The sequence below is a fragment of the Orcinus orca genome, chromosome 20, assembly GCF_937001465.1.
Source record: "Orcinus orca chromosome 20, mOrcOrc1.1, whole genome shotgun sequence".
Taxonomy (NCBI): Eukaryota; Metazoa; Chordata; class Mammalia; order Artiodactyla; family Delphinidae; genus Orcinus; species Orcinus orca.
Genome location: NC_064578.1, coordinates 43429318 through 43445523, shown reverse-complemented (window position 1 = coordinate 43445523; position 16206 = coordinate 43429318). Strand labels below are relative to the sequence as shown.

Below are 16206 nucleotides of genomic sequence, written 5' to 3'. Positions count from 1 at the left end.
CTGGAGCTTTGTGGACTGAGCTGTGGTCCCCTCTCCAGCCATGCTGATATTTTAGTTCATTGAACAGTGCTGTGAGATCTACCTCCAGGCCTTCGATTACTCTATTTCTCTGACTGGGACATTCTTTGCCTACCTGACTTTTCAAATCAGCTATTCTCTTCTCCAGGAAATTTTCCCTGACCACCCCCCTGCCCCCACCTCAGGCTAGGGCAGATCCCTCTTTTTGGTCCCCCTCTACCCCCTAGAGTTTCCCCATCCCAGCCCTGACCACTCTGGGCTGTCCCTGGCTGGTGATGGGTCTGTCTCCCCACTGGACTGTGAGCTTCCTATGGGCAAGGTCCAGGGTCGTCTTGGTCACTGCTGAGTTCCCAGCATGGCCCATAAGGGGACCACTCAGTAGGCTCTCTTCAGAGGCTCAGTAGTTCCTAGAACAGGGTAGGCTCTCCTTGGGGTCTGAGTTCTATGGCCCCCAGCTTGGAGTGGGGAAACAGAGTAGATGGTTTTGGGGCATAAGCACTAGGTCTAATTCCTTGATGGTTCCTAGCACTGGGAGGTCACACAGTAAGCCCTTTTTGGAGTCTGAGTCCTCTCTTCAAGGTGGGGACAGTAAATAAACTCGAAAGTTAGTGATTGGGTCTGATTCTTGTGCAAGTCCCAGTACAGGGCAGGCACACGGTAGGCAGGCCCAGTGGGGACTGTCTGATTCCTCTGCGTGTCCCACGACACAGTGAGCACACGGTAGGTCCCCCTGTGTGTTTCGGGATCACACGGGGCTGTGGAGGCGATGTGGGTGTGCTGGTGCACACAGGCTCCCTAGCAGACGTAGTTAGTATCCGTGGGAAGGATGCAAACAGCACGCACAACGATGCTTGACCGTGTATTTTTATTGAGTCGTTGCTCCCTGTCCGCTCTCCACGCAGTCGGGATAGACTAGGCCAGGCACGCGGCCCCCGAAGCGGTACGTGTACTTGCGCCCCCCGCTCTTGCGCACGATGTCGCGGCGGTAGTAGTAGCGCAGACCTCGGCTCAGCTTCTCGTAATTCATGCCGGGCTTCCTCTTGCGCTCGCCCCACAGCCGCGCCACCTAGGGCGGAGGCCGGGCTTAGTCTGAGGGGGCGGGAGAGGTGAGGAGTGGGAGGGGCTTGACAATAGATGGGTGGGGCGGGGTTGGGGTTCTGGTCTGTCAGCTTGGAGGTTAGGCCCGGCGGAGCGGGGCGGAGTTGAGGGCGAGGCTGAGGGCGGGGCCTAGCACTAGGCGAAGTGCTGCTGGTGGGGCTAAACTGAACACAGGGAGACCCAGGCGGGACTAAGCGGGTCTGGGAGGCTGCCCCACCTCTTTGGGGTCGCAGAGTTGGAACTCGCGGCTATTGCCCGTCCAGCGGATGCAGCTGCTACGCGCCCCGTCGTGGAGTAGCTCCAGGAGGAACTGCCACAGCTGAATGGGACCTGCGGGGTGGAGGCAAGTGAATACTCAGGTTTCCTGGCCCCAGATCATGTCGCTTCGATGACCCAGGAATCCGGATCCCCTCCTCCTCGGGGACCCAGTCCGGATTCCTCCGTCTAAGGGACCTAAGAGTTGGCCTTGGGGACCCAGGCATCGGGGCCCCCATCTTGGAGATTTAGGAGTTTGGCTGCCCCATCTTGGAGACCCAGGGATCCACATCCTCATCTCTTTCCTCTTGCCTAATGCAGGAGCCTAGGTCCTCCTCCCTTGCTCTCGGGAAGACTACCCGTGTCTTAGTCCTCTCCTCCCTGGGGACCCAACAGGAGGGCCACCGCCCCCTCCTCTCTCGAGCCCCACCAGTTTCCCGGTCCCGCCCCCTTGGCGCCTAGGCCCCGCCTCACTAGACTCCGGCTTCGCTCCCTTGGGACGAAGTGTCTCGGACCTCACCTCGGTGGTTAGCTTTGGGGTAACAAGCCAAGGTTGCGCGGTCCGACTGCTGGCTCGGTTCGGAAGAAGTGGTGAGATCTGAAGTCTGGTACTCCTTCGAAGAGGTGGTGCAGTCCGTATGCAGCCCCGAGTCCCAGGAGATGGTATAGTCCGATCCCGCAGGCCCGCCCCACGAAATGGTAGAGTCGGCGGGCGGCTCCCCGCCGAGGCTCTTGCCCCAATAGGTGGCGCCGTCCGGGCCAACAGAATAGTCCCAGCTGGTGGAGCTGGCGGCGACCTGGGCGCCCGACCACGAGTTGGCACTTTCCGCGGAGGTGGCGCAGTTCTGGGCGGCTGCCCCTTCAGAGCCAGCCCAGAGGGCGGGACCCAGGGCCTGGGAGACGCGGCTCCAAGGGACCGAGCCGGTGCACGGCAAGTCTGTCCAGTCTCCCGACCACGGAAGAGGCTGAGGGGCGGGTTCTGTGAGGACGAACGGACCCCAAGTGAGAGGAGCCCAGGTGTCCCGATCCCTGGCCCCCTCGGGGGTTCTAGGGGTCGAAGCTCGCAGCCCTGGCGCCTGGGGCCCCACGCTCCAGGATCTCGGTCATGCCACCTTAAGGGCACAGGCGTCCCCCGTCCTATCCCCGTTCCCCCTCAAAGATCGGGGAGTCTAAACCTCTAGTCACAATGGAGGACCCCAGTCCCCTCCTCCCCCCACCTCTCCGCACACACTCACCCGCCCCCCATGGAGCTTCTGGGTACGGTAATGCGGAGCCCCAGTCCGGCTGTGGGAGCCCTGAGAGGGATAGGACGTAGCAGAGTTTAGGGGATGGTGTGCACAATGACTAGAGACTCCCCTCAGCCACTCAACCCAGTGGTCTTTATTTGTCAGGGACTGAGAGTTATTACCCCCGGCCCCTACTCACTCAGACCTGGGACTCAGGAGGCTGTCTGGGCCCCTCCTCCTTCAACCTCTGGAGTTCAAGCCCACACCCCTCTCCCCGCTCAACCCCAGGAGTCCAGGCACGCCCCCTTCCTCCCTTAGACTTAGAAGCCAGCGTCTCACCTTCCCCAGCGCTCAGGGGTCCCAGCCCACAGACACTTTTCCAACCTGTATCCGCTGTCAGCGTGTCCCCTTGGAGTGCCAGTTCAGGGAAATAGAAGTCGAGTTCAGCTCCTTCTGCAGGCAAGAAGGTTAGAGCTCCGTCAGGGTCAGTGGAGGTGCCCACCTGAGCACCCTCCCCACACACATTGTCTCAGCCCCAGCAGCCTACCCAGACCTGACAGCCTGCTCCCCAGGGGCACTTCCTGTGCTGATGCTTCATCCCAGTTCCACAAATCCATGGCTGCTCGCTGTGAATATTCTGGGTCAGAAAAAAAAAGGGCCCAGGGTGAGCTTAGGGACCCTGGAGTCTGAGCCCCACCCCTTGCTTCACTCAGACAGAGGAGTCCGGGCCTCTGCTCCCTCCTTCCCCAGGACCCTGGATTGTTGGCCTCCAGTGTCCTTTTCTCTCAGACCAGGAGTTAAGGGCCCCCAGACACCCAGACCGAGGAATCCAGGCCCCCAGACACCCAGACTTCCAGTCCCCAGTTCACAGCTCACCTCTGGCAGGTCCCTCTGCCCTCAGCCGGGGGTCTCAGCCCCATTTCATACCATGCACCCCCTCCCCCCGGGGGCCTGGGCAGGAGGGAATTTTCCAAGACGTCAGAGCTGGGGGTTGCAGCGGGGGTCGAGTTGCAGGGGCTGAGGCGGGGCCGAGCTGTGTCACCCCTGCCCCACTCCCCTCTGCCCCCAGAGATGGCCATCCGCCTCCACGGTAGCTTTGGCTGTCCTGCCGCAGGGGTTGCTTGGACTTGAACAGGAGCTTGGGAAACAGCAGGCTGGGAGAGACCCGGGTGAGGAGGGGTGTTTCCGGGGTGACTGGGGCGTGGGGGGGGGCTTGGGGACTTGATCCTGTGACACGGGAGGTGGTGGGGGAGGAGAGCCTGGGGTCAGCTGGGCTGCGCCAGGCTTATCTGCAACAGGAAGGGGGATTTCCGGCCAGACCCCTGGTGGGCAGACGTCACAGTCCACAGGGGGCCAGTGGGGGTAGGTTGACCTGGGATCCTCCACCAGGCCCACTTCTCCCCTTCTGAGGGCTTTGAGGGGAAGTCCTGGGGCTGCTTCCGAGGACAGTAGCAACAACAGTATGAACAATAACAACAGTGATAATAATAGCTAACATTTATTGGGGGCTCATTACATGCCACCGGCTGTGCCCTGGGCCTTTGTTTAATCCGCTTACCAGGTAGGTACTAGTCTTATCCCGATTTTATGAAAGGGGAAATTGAGGAGGAATTCCTTCCACTTTTCTTCATCTCCAGAATCCATGCCCTTCCCTGCTAATAACAGTTTAGGACAAATGGGGAAATTTGAATATGAACTGAATATGAGATATAGAATTAGTCATTTTCTTAGATGTGATGATGGTACTATGATATGAAAGCTACCTCTATAAGGAACACTGAGATATTTAGGGGTGAAGTGTTGTGTCTGTAACTTGTTTCCAATGATTCAGTAAAAAAACAAACCATGTATACTTGCGACATGTACATGCACACGTGCAATATTTGGGACACACTTATACTAAAAAATTATTTGTTGTTTGTCTTAAGTTCAAATTTAACTAGGTGCCCTGTATTTTTATTTCCTAAATCTGGCAACCCTAAACCCTGGTAGCTTGGGTTCAGAGCCTGTGCTTGTACCCATCCTACAATATTGATAAGTAAATATTTACCATTAAAAATAACCTCTTTAGGGCTTCCCTGGTGGCGCAGTGGTTGACAGTCCTCCTGCCGATGCAGGGGACACGGGTTCGTGCCCTGGACCGGGAAGATCCCGCATGCCACGGAGCGGCTAGGCCTGTGAGCCATGGCCACTGAGCCTGCACGTCCGGAGCCTGTGCTCCGCAACGGGAGAGGCCACAACAGTGAGAGGCCCACGTACCGCAAAAACAAAAACAAAAATAACCTCTTTAATATGGGCCATTTCCAATATTCACCCAGTTCAATCACTAACCACTTGCCATTCTGGGGGTGGGAGGAGTGGGGGGTGTGGGCACTGCCCTTCATTGTTACACGAGGGAAACTGGGCCTCAACGGGAAGAGCAACTTACTAGGTCACACAGTGGGTGGTCCTGGGGCTCCTGGGATTGGACCCAGCGCTGGTTGAACCACAGAGCCCTCGGGCATCACCAGTCCCTCCATCCATCTAACCCAGGGGTCTGAAAGGAGTCTCCACCTGCTGTGCCCCACCAGGCCTGGAGCCTCCTCTCCCTGAAGCTGGCCTCTCTCCTGTCTGTATGTATCTGTCTCTCCATGTCTCTCTGCCCTGGGTTGACGTCCCTGGCCCTGGGTCTCTGTTGTACCAGGCCTGACTGCAGTAACTTTTTTTTTTTTTTGCCACACCTCACAGCTTGTGGGATCTTAGTTCTCTGACCAGGGGTTGAACCTGCACCTTCAGAGGTGAAAGCAAGGAGTCCTAACCACTGGACCCCAGGGAATCCCCCCAAGTCTCTTCTGATGTCTCAGTCCCTCCCCACCTGTCTTTAAGTGTTTCTGTCTCTCTCCCTATCTCCTTATCTGTTTCCATCTCTTTCCCTCCCTGGGTTTTTTCCCCATCTGCCTTCCCATTGTACTGCCTCAGACCCACAATTCTCGTCTCTTCCTGTCTCCCTCCCCACCTCTCTGTCTCTGCTCACTACATCCCTTCCATTTCGGTCCCTCTGTCTCTCAACCCCATTGATCTTTTTCTGTCTCCCCTCAGGACTTAAATGCACACATTTAAAACCCGCCTTTCTGGAATCATTCTTCTTTCCATCTCCTCCTTTGCCTGCAGTGAATAGAAGAGGGTCAGGAGTAGGGAGGGCTAGTGATGTGGGGATGGGGTTTGAGGGTTCTGGAGCTGGGTGGTCCAGCCCAGGTGGCAGGGGGCTGAAGGGTACTTCCTGCCATTGATGGGAGGCCCTCACCCCTCTAACCAGACTGGAAAATGTGACGTCAGAGGGGGCAGTGAGGGAGGAAGACAGGAACTGAGGAAATTTGACACCTTTCCTGGGTAACTGGCTTCCCTGAGAAGCCTTGGCATTGTTTCTCCCCTCCCTCCCAAGCCCTCTCCCAATCAGGGGTTCTGATGGCTATGTCCCAGGGAGGCCCTCATCCCCTCCCCATGCCATCTCCCTCCTTTGCCTGGTCACTGCTCCAGCCTCCTTCCAGAACCCCAGATTTTTCTAAAGTGCAAATCTGTGATGCTAGTCCCCTGCTTAAACTTTGTCTCAGCTTCTCAAGGCTGGCTGCTTTCAGGGTAAAGTCTAAGCTCCCAGTTTGGCATTCAAGTTCCTGCATGGACACTTCTTCAGACAGGCAGAGACAAGCGTGGAGCTGAGAAACAGGAGTTGGGGAGAGACTTACAGATGCAGAGAGAGAAGAGAGACTCAGAGAGATACAGACACTTAGAAAGAGACAAGAAACAGAGGGGCACTCACAGAGAAACAGAGAAGGAGAAACAGAGAAACACTCAAAGAGATAGAGCAGAAGTTGGCTGGATTTTGGCAGAGTGAAGAAACTAGAAAACAGTCTCAGAGACCTAGAGGGTGACAACTGCAGAGACTAGGAGAGAGAAAAACAGGAAGAGAATGAGAGTCTCAGAAGTGGCCAGTGCCTTGAGGAAGCCCCTCCCTGACTCCCAGGATGGCTCCCATCCCAACCCTGATCACTCTGGGCTGTGACTGTCTGGCTACAGCCCTATCTTCTGCCACTGGACCATGAACTTGGAGGGAACAGGGCCTGTGGCTGTTTAAGTCACCATTGTGTCCCCAGCACTGTCCAGGCCCTTGATGAGAGTCTGCTGAATGGATGAAAGCCTGGAAGGCTGTGAGCTCCAGAAGGGCAGGGCCCAGAAGGCCCCCTTATCTTGGTGCTGAGAACACAGGGTGGAGTCAGAAGACCACAGGTTTGAGCCTCTGCTTGGCTTCGGCCTTGCCCTAAGCCTCTACTTCCTCCTCTGTGGAATAGGCTGCACTGGACGTGCACTTAAGAGGTTTCAAGAAGATGTAAGGGGCATGCAGCAGGGACCGAAAAATGCCCATCTGCATGTTTGAGTAAACTTTCAAGGCTCCCCACTATTCCCAGAGTGGGGGATGCTAAGCCCTGCCCCCCAAAGAGTGCTTCCAAGCCTAGCCAAGGATGGAAATGAACGTAAATTTATTGAAACTGGTTTTGGGGAGGATGGGTGGGTGGATAGTTGGGGATCTCCCAAAGAACTGTGGGGAGGAGCCGGCGCCCGGCCGGGTGGGAGCGGGCGCCCGGCCACAGGCCCTATCTCAGGCCCAATTTCTTCTTCTCCTTTTGCTTCTTGCGCACCACGTCCAGGTTCCGGTCCTTCCACATGCTCTTGCGCAGCTTGATGGGGCGTGAGCCCACATACTTCCCTGTGGGAGGGAGGGTTCATGGTCAGGCTTGGGGTCAGGCTCAGGCCAGATGCCTGCCATGCCCACTGACCCTAGGGAAGGCTGCACCCACCATTCATCTCACGCATGGCGCGCACATAGTCGCTGGGGTCCTTAAAGCTGACGAAGCCATAGCCCTTGGTTTTGCCCGTGCGCTTGTCGCGGATCACCTTAGCCTTAAGGAAGGATGGGAAGCGGCTGAAGGCTCGTGCCAAGATGTCATCATTCACCTCATTGCCCAGATCCCCACAGAAGATTCGGAAGTCATCTGGGGTTGGGAGAGAGGAGGTCAGAGGATACAGATGTCTGGCTCAGTCTTATTTAAATGACCCCACCTTCTCTGGAAACATCACCAAGCCCTCTTCCTCTGTATGCCCTGCAGTCTCTGCCTGGGGCCCTCTTGGTCATAACAGCCAATGCCTGTATAGTATTTACCCTGTGCTAGGCTCTCTGCTAAGCACCCATGAGGTTCTAGCACATCTGGCACTCCCAACAACCCTTTACACCAAGGCACAGAGAGGTCAAGTCACCCGCCCCAAGTTAATCAGGAAGCGGCAGAGCTGGGACAAGAACTCAGGCATCTGGCTCCAGAGTCCTCACTTTTAACTAACTGCCCCGCCCTGCCCCACCCCAGGGCCAGCTCTCCCATTCCCTCGATGAAGCCCCTACCTTCGTCATCCCAGCCCTGGCCTGTCCTCCAAGCCCACAGCATCCTTTGGTCTCCTGAACACCTCCCCATGGACATTCCCTGGGCCCCTGACACCCACTGGCTCCCATAATGGCACCCCGGTACCACAGAATTCATCGTTCCTCAGCCCTGCTTCCTCTGCAAAGCCCACTCTAATCCCCCTTGAGTCCCTTAAACCTGAACATACTGCCTGATTCTTCTCCAAGGCCAACTTCAGCTGCCATTCCTGGACATATCCCCTGGGCTGGGCCTGAGCCTCGACCAAATGTGCTCAAGCCCAGGAATCCCTTCCCCCGTGAGCATATACTATTACCATCCCCTTGCTGGAGATAAGGAAAATGAAGCTTGAAGGGCTAAGTGACTTGCCCAAGGTCACGGAACTAGGGCCTACAGCCTGCACTGGCCACATCTGGGCCGGCGCCGCCATGGCTCTGGCCTGGGGTGGGTAGACGGTCCCAGGGAAAGAGGCAGAAGTCAAAGACTAGGATGGGAGGCAGGCCCCTCTCCTTGGCTACCGCTGTGGCTGCCCCATAGCTCTGGTGGTGACTGAGGACACTCTCTGAGAACAAGTTAGTTTACCCCAGGCGGAAATAATCTGACAAAGGGTAGGACCTTCTACAAACCAACCAGTCTGAACACATCAAAAAACTATTATACATAAGACAAAGCAGTGGGAGGGAGACAATTCTCATTAAAAGATAATCTAGTGACATAAAACCACATGTATTCTGATTCAGGGGAAAAACAGCTATAATATAGTTTGGGGACAACTGGGAAAATATGAATATAAACAGAATATGAGATGCCACAGAATTATTGTTAATTTTCTTAGATGTGTTAATTGTGTAATGATATGAAAGAAAATATCACTTTTCTTAGGAGATGAATACTGAGGTATTTAGTAGTGAAGTGATAACTTCATTTATAATTTACTTCAAATGACTGAGCAAAAACCAAAAAAAGATACAAACACATGGAAAGTTAAAGTGAATACAGCAAAGTGTTAATCGCTGAATCTAGGTGGTAGATATATAGTTGTTAACTGTGTAGTTCAGTATTAAAATTTTTCATAAAAAGTTAGGAGACAAAAGAATGCTCTTTCACTTTTAGCAAGCCAGGCCCCTCATGAATGAAACAGAGGCCAGAAGGTCCTAGGTGCCAATCCCCTCCACCAAGTTCTGTTCAGTGGCCGGGCAAGGGCCTGCCCCCCAAGTGTCCTAGTCTGGCTCTCCCCGGGGTGGGCTAACCCACTCTGTAGGTGGGCCCTACAGAGAGGTGTGCAGTTACCTGGGTCGCCTTCCCTTGGTGGAGCAGCACAGATCCTGCACTCGAGCCCACTTACCTGCATCCCACTCCAGCAGGCTGGGGTCCTCCCAGCTGCTCCCAGCTGCTGTGCGAATGCAGCGTTTCAATTTCTCTGGCTTTCCTTTCTTCTTGTCCTCACCTAGAGGCTCTGGGACCTGCAGAGGAAAGGGATGGGGTGCAAAGGGCTTGATGCTGGAGTCTGCTGGACCCATATGCCCTCTTCATGTTCCCCCACTTTCCTCTGCCCACCTGGTCCTCCCGCCTCCATAGCTGGGGCACTGGATGTGCTGCTGGGTGTCAGATGTGTGTGTCTGCCTCCCTATTCCCCATGTCCTCCCAACCCCTCCAATTTCCTGGGTCCCTCCTACCTCCACAGATAGAAGATGACATGTGTTTCTGCGTGAAGAAGCCCCTGGGCTCCTGTCTGCCCAATCAGCCCTTTCTGTGCCCCCACTGCTCTGCTCCCTGCCTACCTCAAGAGCCATGAGGCCAGGGGGTGGTTCAGGCCGAGGGGGCCGGGGTCTCGGACGCAGGGACAGGAGCTCAGGAATGCGCAGCGGGGGCAGTAGGCCTCGCACAACTTCCAGCGGCAGGGGCAGGGGCTCAGGCTCGGGCAGAGGCATGGCCAGGGCCAGTGGCAGGCTGGGCCCAATGACTGCAGGGCCAGCTGGGGTGCCCCCTGCCCCCACAGCCACCGCTGCGCCAGCCTCCTCCAGCCCGGCCGCTGCTGCCACCACAGCCTCCTCCTTCTCTTTCAGGCCCAACCCCAGGCTGAGGCCCAGCTCTCGGGGTGCTGCTGGCTCTTCCTGTAGGAAAAAGGAGGGCATGAGGGGGGCCAGATCACAGGCTCAGACCTCACTACCACCTCCATCCTGTACAACAGAGCAAGGGCTTGGGCACCAGAGAGCAGGCAAGAGACACCTAGACAGGGAAAGGAGTCTCTAGTTAGAGACAAACACAGGGATAGAGAAACACAGGCAGAGAGACAGACAGACATAGGGACAAAAAAAGACATGAAGACAGAAAAACAGAGACAATCAAAGGAAAAATAGAGATACAGAGAGAGAAGTACACCTGTAACTTGTGTTTTCTCTCTATACTTTCCTTATAAAAAGAAAAAAACAGAAAGATATGGCCACAGAAGGAAAGAGGGAAAGACAGAGACAAAGTCAGAGAGTGAGAAGGCAGAGACATGAAAAGCCACAGGAAAGGCGGACTTGGTGGACACAGCCCACCGGGCCAGGATGAGGGCCTCCCTGCCCACTGCACCTCTGACCCTCAGTTCCCTGTACACACTCACCAGAGGAGGCCTCAGAGCAGCCATGGAGCCAAGAGGGGGCCCTGGGGCCCGAGCCATCGGTGGCAGCATCATAGGTGGTCCAGGGGGGCCAGGCAGAGGGGGGCCCACGAGGGCCTGGTGAGGGGGCCGCAGAGCCATAGGGCGGGGGCCACCTGCTGTGGAAGAAAGAGCAGAATCTGTCAGGGTGTTAGTGGGGAAATCGGAGGGCTTGGGGAGGAGTTACGTGGCAGGATGATGACCCTGGCCCCCTCACCTGCTCTCTGTAGCACGTGAGGGATGAAGGCTGGATGCAGAATAGGGGCCCTCTGGGGGGCCGCAGCTGTGGGAGAGATGGGGGTGTGTGTCAAGGGGGACTGGGGCACTTGGGGCAAGGTGTGTGCTTGTGGGTACTCTCAGAACCAAGAAATCTGGAGAAGAGCCTGGGGAGCCTTCTGGGAGATGCAGGGTTCTTTTCATTTGTTCATTCAGCAAAAACTTACCACTGATGATTTCCTCTGGGCCTGGCCCTGTCCTGTGCAATGCTAGGGACACACCAAAGACCAAGGGCTCTAAGGGAGCTCCTGGTCCAGAGCAGGAGAGAGCAGACCTATCACCAGAGTGACAGCCAGAGAGATCAGGGCTGGGATGGGGGAAAGCCCAGGCAGAGTGATGGAGGCTGGGAGTGGGGAGCCCAGGAAGCAGTGGGAGCTCAGAAGACCTATGCCGGGGGGACTAGAGAAGGCTTCCTGGAGAAAGGGACCTGTAAGCTGAGACCCAAAGGATAATGAAGAGTTGGTCAGGCAAAGGGTGAGTTTGGAAATATTACTAGCAAGGAGAACATTTATAAACAAAAATGTTTCCCTTTTCAGTTTAGTGTAATCGTAATAGAGGATGTTAGAGTTGGACAGCATCATAGGAGAATGGTCAAGAGGTCAGCAGGCATCCAAGCAGTCTTGTTGGCTGAACCGTGTATGTCCTCTGGAGGGCACTGGGGAGCCACAGCAGGGTTGGAAGCTGGGCAGGGGACTATGTCAGGTATGCACTTTGATCAAAACCATACTAAAGTGTAGGAGGTGTTAAACCTTAAGCAGCACAATTAACAAGTACAATCTAATAGAGATCACACCAGAACTTTACAGAACACATACCCTTTTCATACACATAAGGAAATACTAATGTCACAAAAATTGTGTGTATAAAGGTCATCTCAACAACACAAAGTAGGAGTGAGTGACCTGTGGAGAGGATAGATTTTAGTTGATTTTGGTTAGCTTGATTTGGGTTTAGTTGATAGGTTTTGGAAGATTAAAGTTGGGCGACAATGAGCAGGGGAGAGAAGGGACCTCAACAAGAGCCCTGCTGGTATATCCCAGCAATGTTTGGGGCTCCTGAGGAGGAAATGCGGATCTCTCTCTGCAAGGGGCTGGGTGATGTAGGGTCCTGACTGACAGGTGAGGAGCACAGGTGCTTGTTTGATGGTTTGTTCATCCCATCAACAGAGAGCACGTAATACTTACTAGCTGGCATGGACCTTATATTTTAGAGAAAGCAAAAGATGATAACCATAATAAATAAATTGTACAACTGTTCTAAAGCATGAAGTGCTATGAAGAAACATAGCAAAGCGTAAGGATTAGGAGTGACAGTAATGGGGTTGGTTTGCAGTGATCAAGCGAAGCCTTACTAATGCCAAACTGACAAAGTACACGATCAGGTTTATGCTTTAGAAAGACAATGACATCATGGGGATGAAATGGAGAGGGTGAAGTAGTTGAAACAAGAGTGCTTGGTGGAATGTGGGATTTCCTGGCCCCAGACCTACCTGCTCGCCGCAGGAACATGGCTTCTCGAGCCTCTGGACTGTCCAGGTGACTCCGATCACCAGGACCAAAGCCAACTGTTGGGAGGGGAGAGATGAGGATGGTTGGAGGAATGTCCCAGGCATCCCTTTTTCACCACCTTGCCTCCCTCACTCCACCACTCCTTACTTACCTGGGCCCACAAAAGGTGGGCCACCCACCATGGGAGGAACCACTGTGGCTGCAGCGGCTGCTCGGGCCTCCAGAGTCTGTTGGACCTGTTGGAGAGGAGGCTTGGGTGAGAGGCCTGATTCAGTGCCCCCAAGCTGCCCTGGCAGGCTCACCTGGGAGGCCAAGGGTTTCATTCTTTGCACTCTGTGGCTATCTATCAAACTTTAGGTCTCGGCTAAAACATCACTTTTCAGAGAGGTTTTTGGGACCACACTAGCCGAAGGTGTCCTTAGCCCCTCCCAGTTGCAACTTCTCTCATCATCCTGCTTCATCTTCCCCAAAGCACTTAGCACTACCTGAAATTATGTCTAGCGTGTCCTCCTTCTCTCTCGTGCCATCACCCTGGTCCAAGCCACCATTATCTCTTGCCTAGAGTATTATGGTAGCCTCTTCCTCAGATTCCTTGACTCTGCCCTGGCCCCCTATAGTCTGTTCTCCAAACACAGCCAGAGCGACCCTGGTGACATCTAAGTTGGATCACATCACCTCACTGCTCAAAACCCTTCAACTGCTTCCCATCTCAGAGTAAAAACCAAGGTCCTTGTGATGACCAACAAGGTCCTACTAGATCTGTCTCTACCACCTCTCTGTGCTGTTCTCCTCCCACCCTCTCCCTTGCTCACTGCATTCCAGCCACACTATTCTCCCTGCTGGTCCTTGAACATGTCAGGTATGCACCTACCTCATGGCCTTTGCATTGGCAGTTCTCTCTGCTGGGAATACTCTTCCCCCAGATATCTGCCTGGTTCCCTCAATCATGCCCTTTATATCTGCGTAAATGTCACCTCCTCAGAAAGGCCTTTCCTGATCGCGCTGATAAACCTCTGCCTTTCTTACTCTACTTTGACCTGTCTCTCAGTAGTAAAATGTAAACTCCAAAAAGGTAGTGATTGTTTTTCTGTTTTGTTCTCTGCTATATGCCTAGTGTCTAGAATAGTACCTAGTGCAGAAAAGGCACTGGAAAATTATCTGTTGAGAGAATGAACAAGTTTCATTTACTTGTTCTCTTTTTAGTAGTCTCTCTCTTCACTACTCATATATACTTAGCTATAAAACACTTGAATGTGACTAATGATACTGAGGAACTATTTAATTTTAGTATGAATTTTAAATAAATACAGAACATTTCCATCATTGTATAAAGTTCTACTGACCAACATGATCTAGAATAAAAGCTCCCAAAGGGCAGAAATATTGTTTGTCTTAGTCACTACTGTGTCCTCAATGCCCGGCACCTGAAATATTTGTCACACTAATTAATCAACAAGCCAACATGTTACTAGCTCTCTGTATACAAACACTGTGTTCAGAGGCAACGTGCTCTATTATATGCGTTAGTTCAGCCGTACCTGCTGGTATGTGTTGGTGGCGATAATTGGGCGGATCACAGGAGCTGCTGGGACTTGCATTGCTTCTACCGTGGGGACGGTGGGCACCGCAGGCACAGCAGTTGGGATTCCTGTAACCGGAGCCCCCAGAACTTCCTGCTCAAACCTGGGGTGGGGGCAGGACAGACACCACAGCTCAGGACCTTGCACCAATTCTGGAACGCTGGGTACATCGCGACAGCGCCTTCACCCCTGCCAAGCTCTCCTTCTTACTCCCGCCCCCACAATCCCGAAAGTCCCATTTCCCCAAGATAGAGCCATCTGTCGGGCCTATCGTGGCCTGGAGGGTCCAGGGCTCTGGCTGTGGGACGGCTCTTATCGCGCCCTGTCGCGGGCCTTACAGGGCCATCTCCGCCTCCATCTCCTTCAAGCGTTCCTCGCCGCTCTTGCCCGGGATGCCAGCACCAGGGCCCGGGACCACAGGTCCTCCTGCACCCGGGAGTCCCGGGGCTGGCCCCGCCCCGGCCATCGCTGCTGCCGTCGCTGTCGCCACTACTACCGCCTCAACTCAGTCGCCTCCGCCGGTTCCGCTGTGTACTCCCTGGCTTCGTCAGGGTGGGCGCCAGCGGATGACGTCTCAGCGAGAGTGACGGGCGCCGGTACATGACATAATGCGCCAACGGGGCTCGTCAACGGGGATCTAAGGCCAATGAGAACCCGGCCACACCCGAAGGGCCCGCCCCAAGGAGGAGTATAGGCCAATCAGAGTGCCGGAAAAACGAGTTTTACGGAAGACTCTGAGTCTATGAGAGTGCAGCCGAGCGAGACCACCACGTCTACATGAAGGAACACGGGCTAATGAAAGTACTGTAAAGTCAGTTGTCCCCGTTCCTGAAGTGGAAACTTGATCTTTAAGAACTCAGGAAAGTTCGGAGGTCCCACCCTTGCCACCGCGAGGCCCGTTCCGGAAGTTTTAAAACACACTGAAATCCGAATGATCCCAGGGCAGGACGAGGCTGGGTATAGCTGGGGGCCGTGGTCGCCCACTCTGGGGTAGACGGACACGCTACCAGACAGTGAGTCCCAGAAAAAACAGGGACATGATGTGGGAAGCTCAGATGAGGTGCCTGACTCAGGCTTCCTGGAGGAGGTGACGTCTGAAAACTTCTGCTGGATGAAAATGAGAGAGATTCTGGGTAGGAGGAATACAGTTCATGCAAAGGCCGAGAGACAGTAGTCAAGTGCGTCACCTCATAAGGTCACGCGTATAGTTTCGGTGTCTGTGCTTTCTAGGGATACAGCTGACCCCTCCTTTTTTTTTTTTAGTCCTCAAAATGTTTTATGAATATTTTCAAAAATACACAACAGTAGGGAGAATGAACATCCACGTACCTCTCAACAATTACTAATATTCTACCCTTCTTGTTTCGTCTATACTTCTTTTATTTTTTTGCTTTACATTATAGCAAATTCCAGACGTCTATCAATTCACCCATAATAGCTTCATGATGTCTCTCTAACATAAGGAGTATTTAAAAGGAAACGAAACAAAACAAAAACAGCATTTTCACACCCAAGAAAATGGGTATCTTAGTATCATCTAACACCCAGACTGAGTTCAATTTTCTCTGCCTCAAAATGTCTTTATACTGGGGACTTCCCTGGTGGCTCAGTGGTTAAGAATCCGCCTGCCAATGCAGGGGACACGGGTTTGAGCCCTGGTCTGGGACGATCCCACATGCCGTGGAGCAACAAAGCCCGTGAGCCACAACTACTGAGCCTGCGCTCTAGAGCCCGCGAGCCACGACTACTGAAGACTGTACACCACAACTACTGAAGCCCTCTCGCCTAGAGCCTGTGCTCTGCAGCAAGAGGAGCCACTGCAATGAGAAGCCCGTGCACCGCAACAAGGAGCAGCCCCCGCTTGCCGCAACTAGAGAAAGCCCGCGTGCAGCGACGAAGACCCAACGCAGCCAAAATAAATAAATAGTAAAAACAAAAACAAAACTTAATGTTACCGCTTGCCTTGGTTTCTTGAAGCTCCAGTTTGAATCAGCATAAATGAATGCTTTGTTAAAATACTTTGTTTGCTTCTGTGTTAGAGATGTTATAAGAATAGGATGCCTTAAAAAATTATTAACTAGAGTCCACACTTTATTCAATTTTCCTAGTGTTTACCTAATCTCTTTTCTGTTTAAGCATCCCATCCAGGATAACACA

At 53.8% G+C, this 16206-nt stretch overlaps 2 protein-coding genes across 8 annotated transcripts; both read right to left on the bottom strand.

Annotated features, from left to right (window-relative positions):
• Positions 1 to 608: 608 nt before the first annotated feature.
• On the bottom strand, positions 609 to 4981 carry ETV2 (ETS variant transcription factor 2). Of its 5 annotated transcripts, XM_049703012.1 has the most exons (7): positions 4648 to 4981; positions 3145 to 3234; positions 2937 to 3050; positions 2607 to 2666; positions 1892 to 2350; positions 1334 to 1446; positions 865 to 1084 (listed from the first exon to the last, which is right to left on the bottom strand). In XM_049703012.1, the coding sequence occupies exons 1-7, from the start codon at positions 4979 to 4981 to the stop codon at positions 884 to 886; spliced, it is 1371 nt and encodes a 456-aa protein (XP_049558969.1). In that variant the 3' UTR covers positions 865 to 883. The 5 variants fall into 5 exon arrangements, with proteins under 5 accessions (XP_049558965.1, XP_049558966.1, XP_049558967.1 ...); XM_049703008.1 differs by lacking the exon at positions 1334 to 1446 and having other exon boundaries at positions 609 to 1084; XM_049703009.1 differs by lacking the exon at positions 1334 to 1446 and having other exon boundaries at positions 609 to 1084; positions 3151 to 3234.
• Positions 4982 to 7094: 2113 nt separating this feature from the next.
• Positions 7095 to 14623, bottom strand: RBM42 (RNA binding motif protein 42). 3 transcript variants are annotated; one of them, XM_004284206.3, is made up of 10 exons: positions 14388 to 14623; positions 14008 to 14152; positions 12621 to 12705; positions 12451 to 12525; positions 10903 to 10968; positions 10650 to 10825; positions 9823 to 10155; positions 9387 to 9504; positions 7430 to 7624; positions 7095 to 7338 (listed from the first exon to the last, which is right to left on the bottom strand). In XM_004284206.3, exons 1-10 carry the CDS (start codon positions 14513 to 14515, stop codon positions 7226 to 7228), a joined length of 1434 nt encoding a protein of 477 aa, XP_004284254.1. In that variant the 5' UTR covers positions 14516 to 14623; the 3' UTR covers positions 7095 to 7225. The 3 variants fall into 3 exon arrangements, with proteins under 3 accessions (XP_004284254.1, XP_012393848.1, XP_004284255.1); XM_012538394.3 differs by having other exon boundaries at positions 10650 to 10804; positions 14388 to 14617; XM_004284207.4 differs by lacking the exon at positions 10903 to 10968 and having other exon boundaries at positions 10650 to 10804.
• Between the last annotated feature and the right edge of the window lie 1583 nt (positions 14624 to 16206).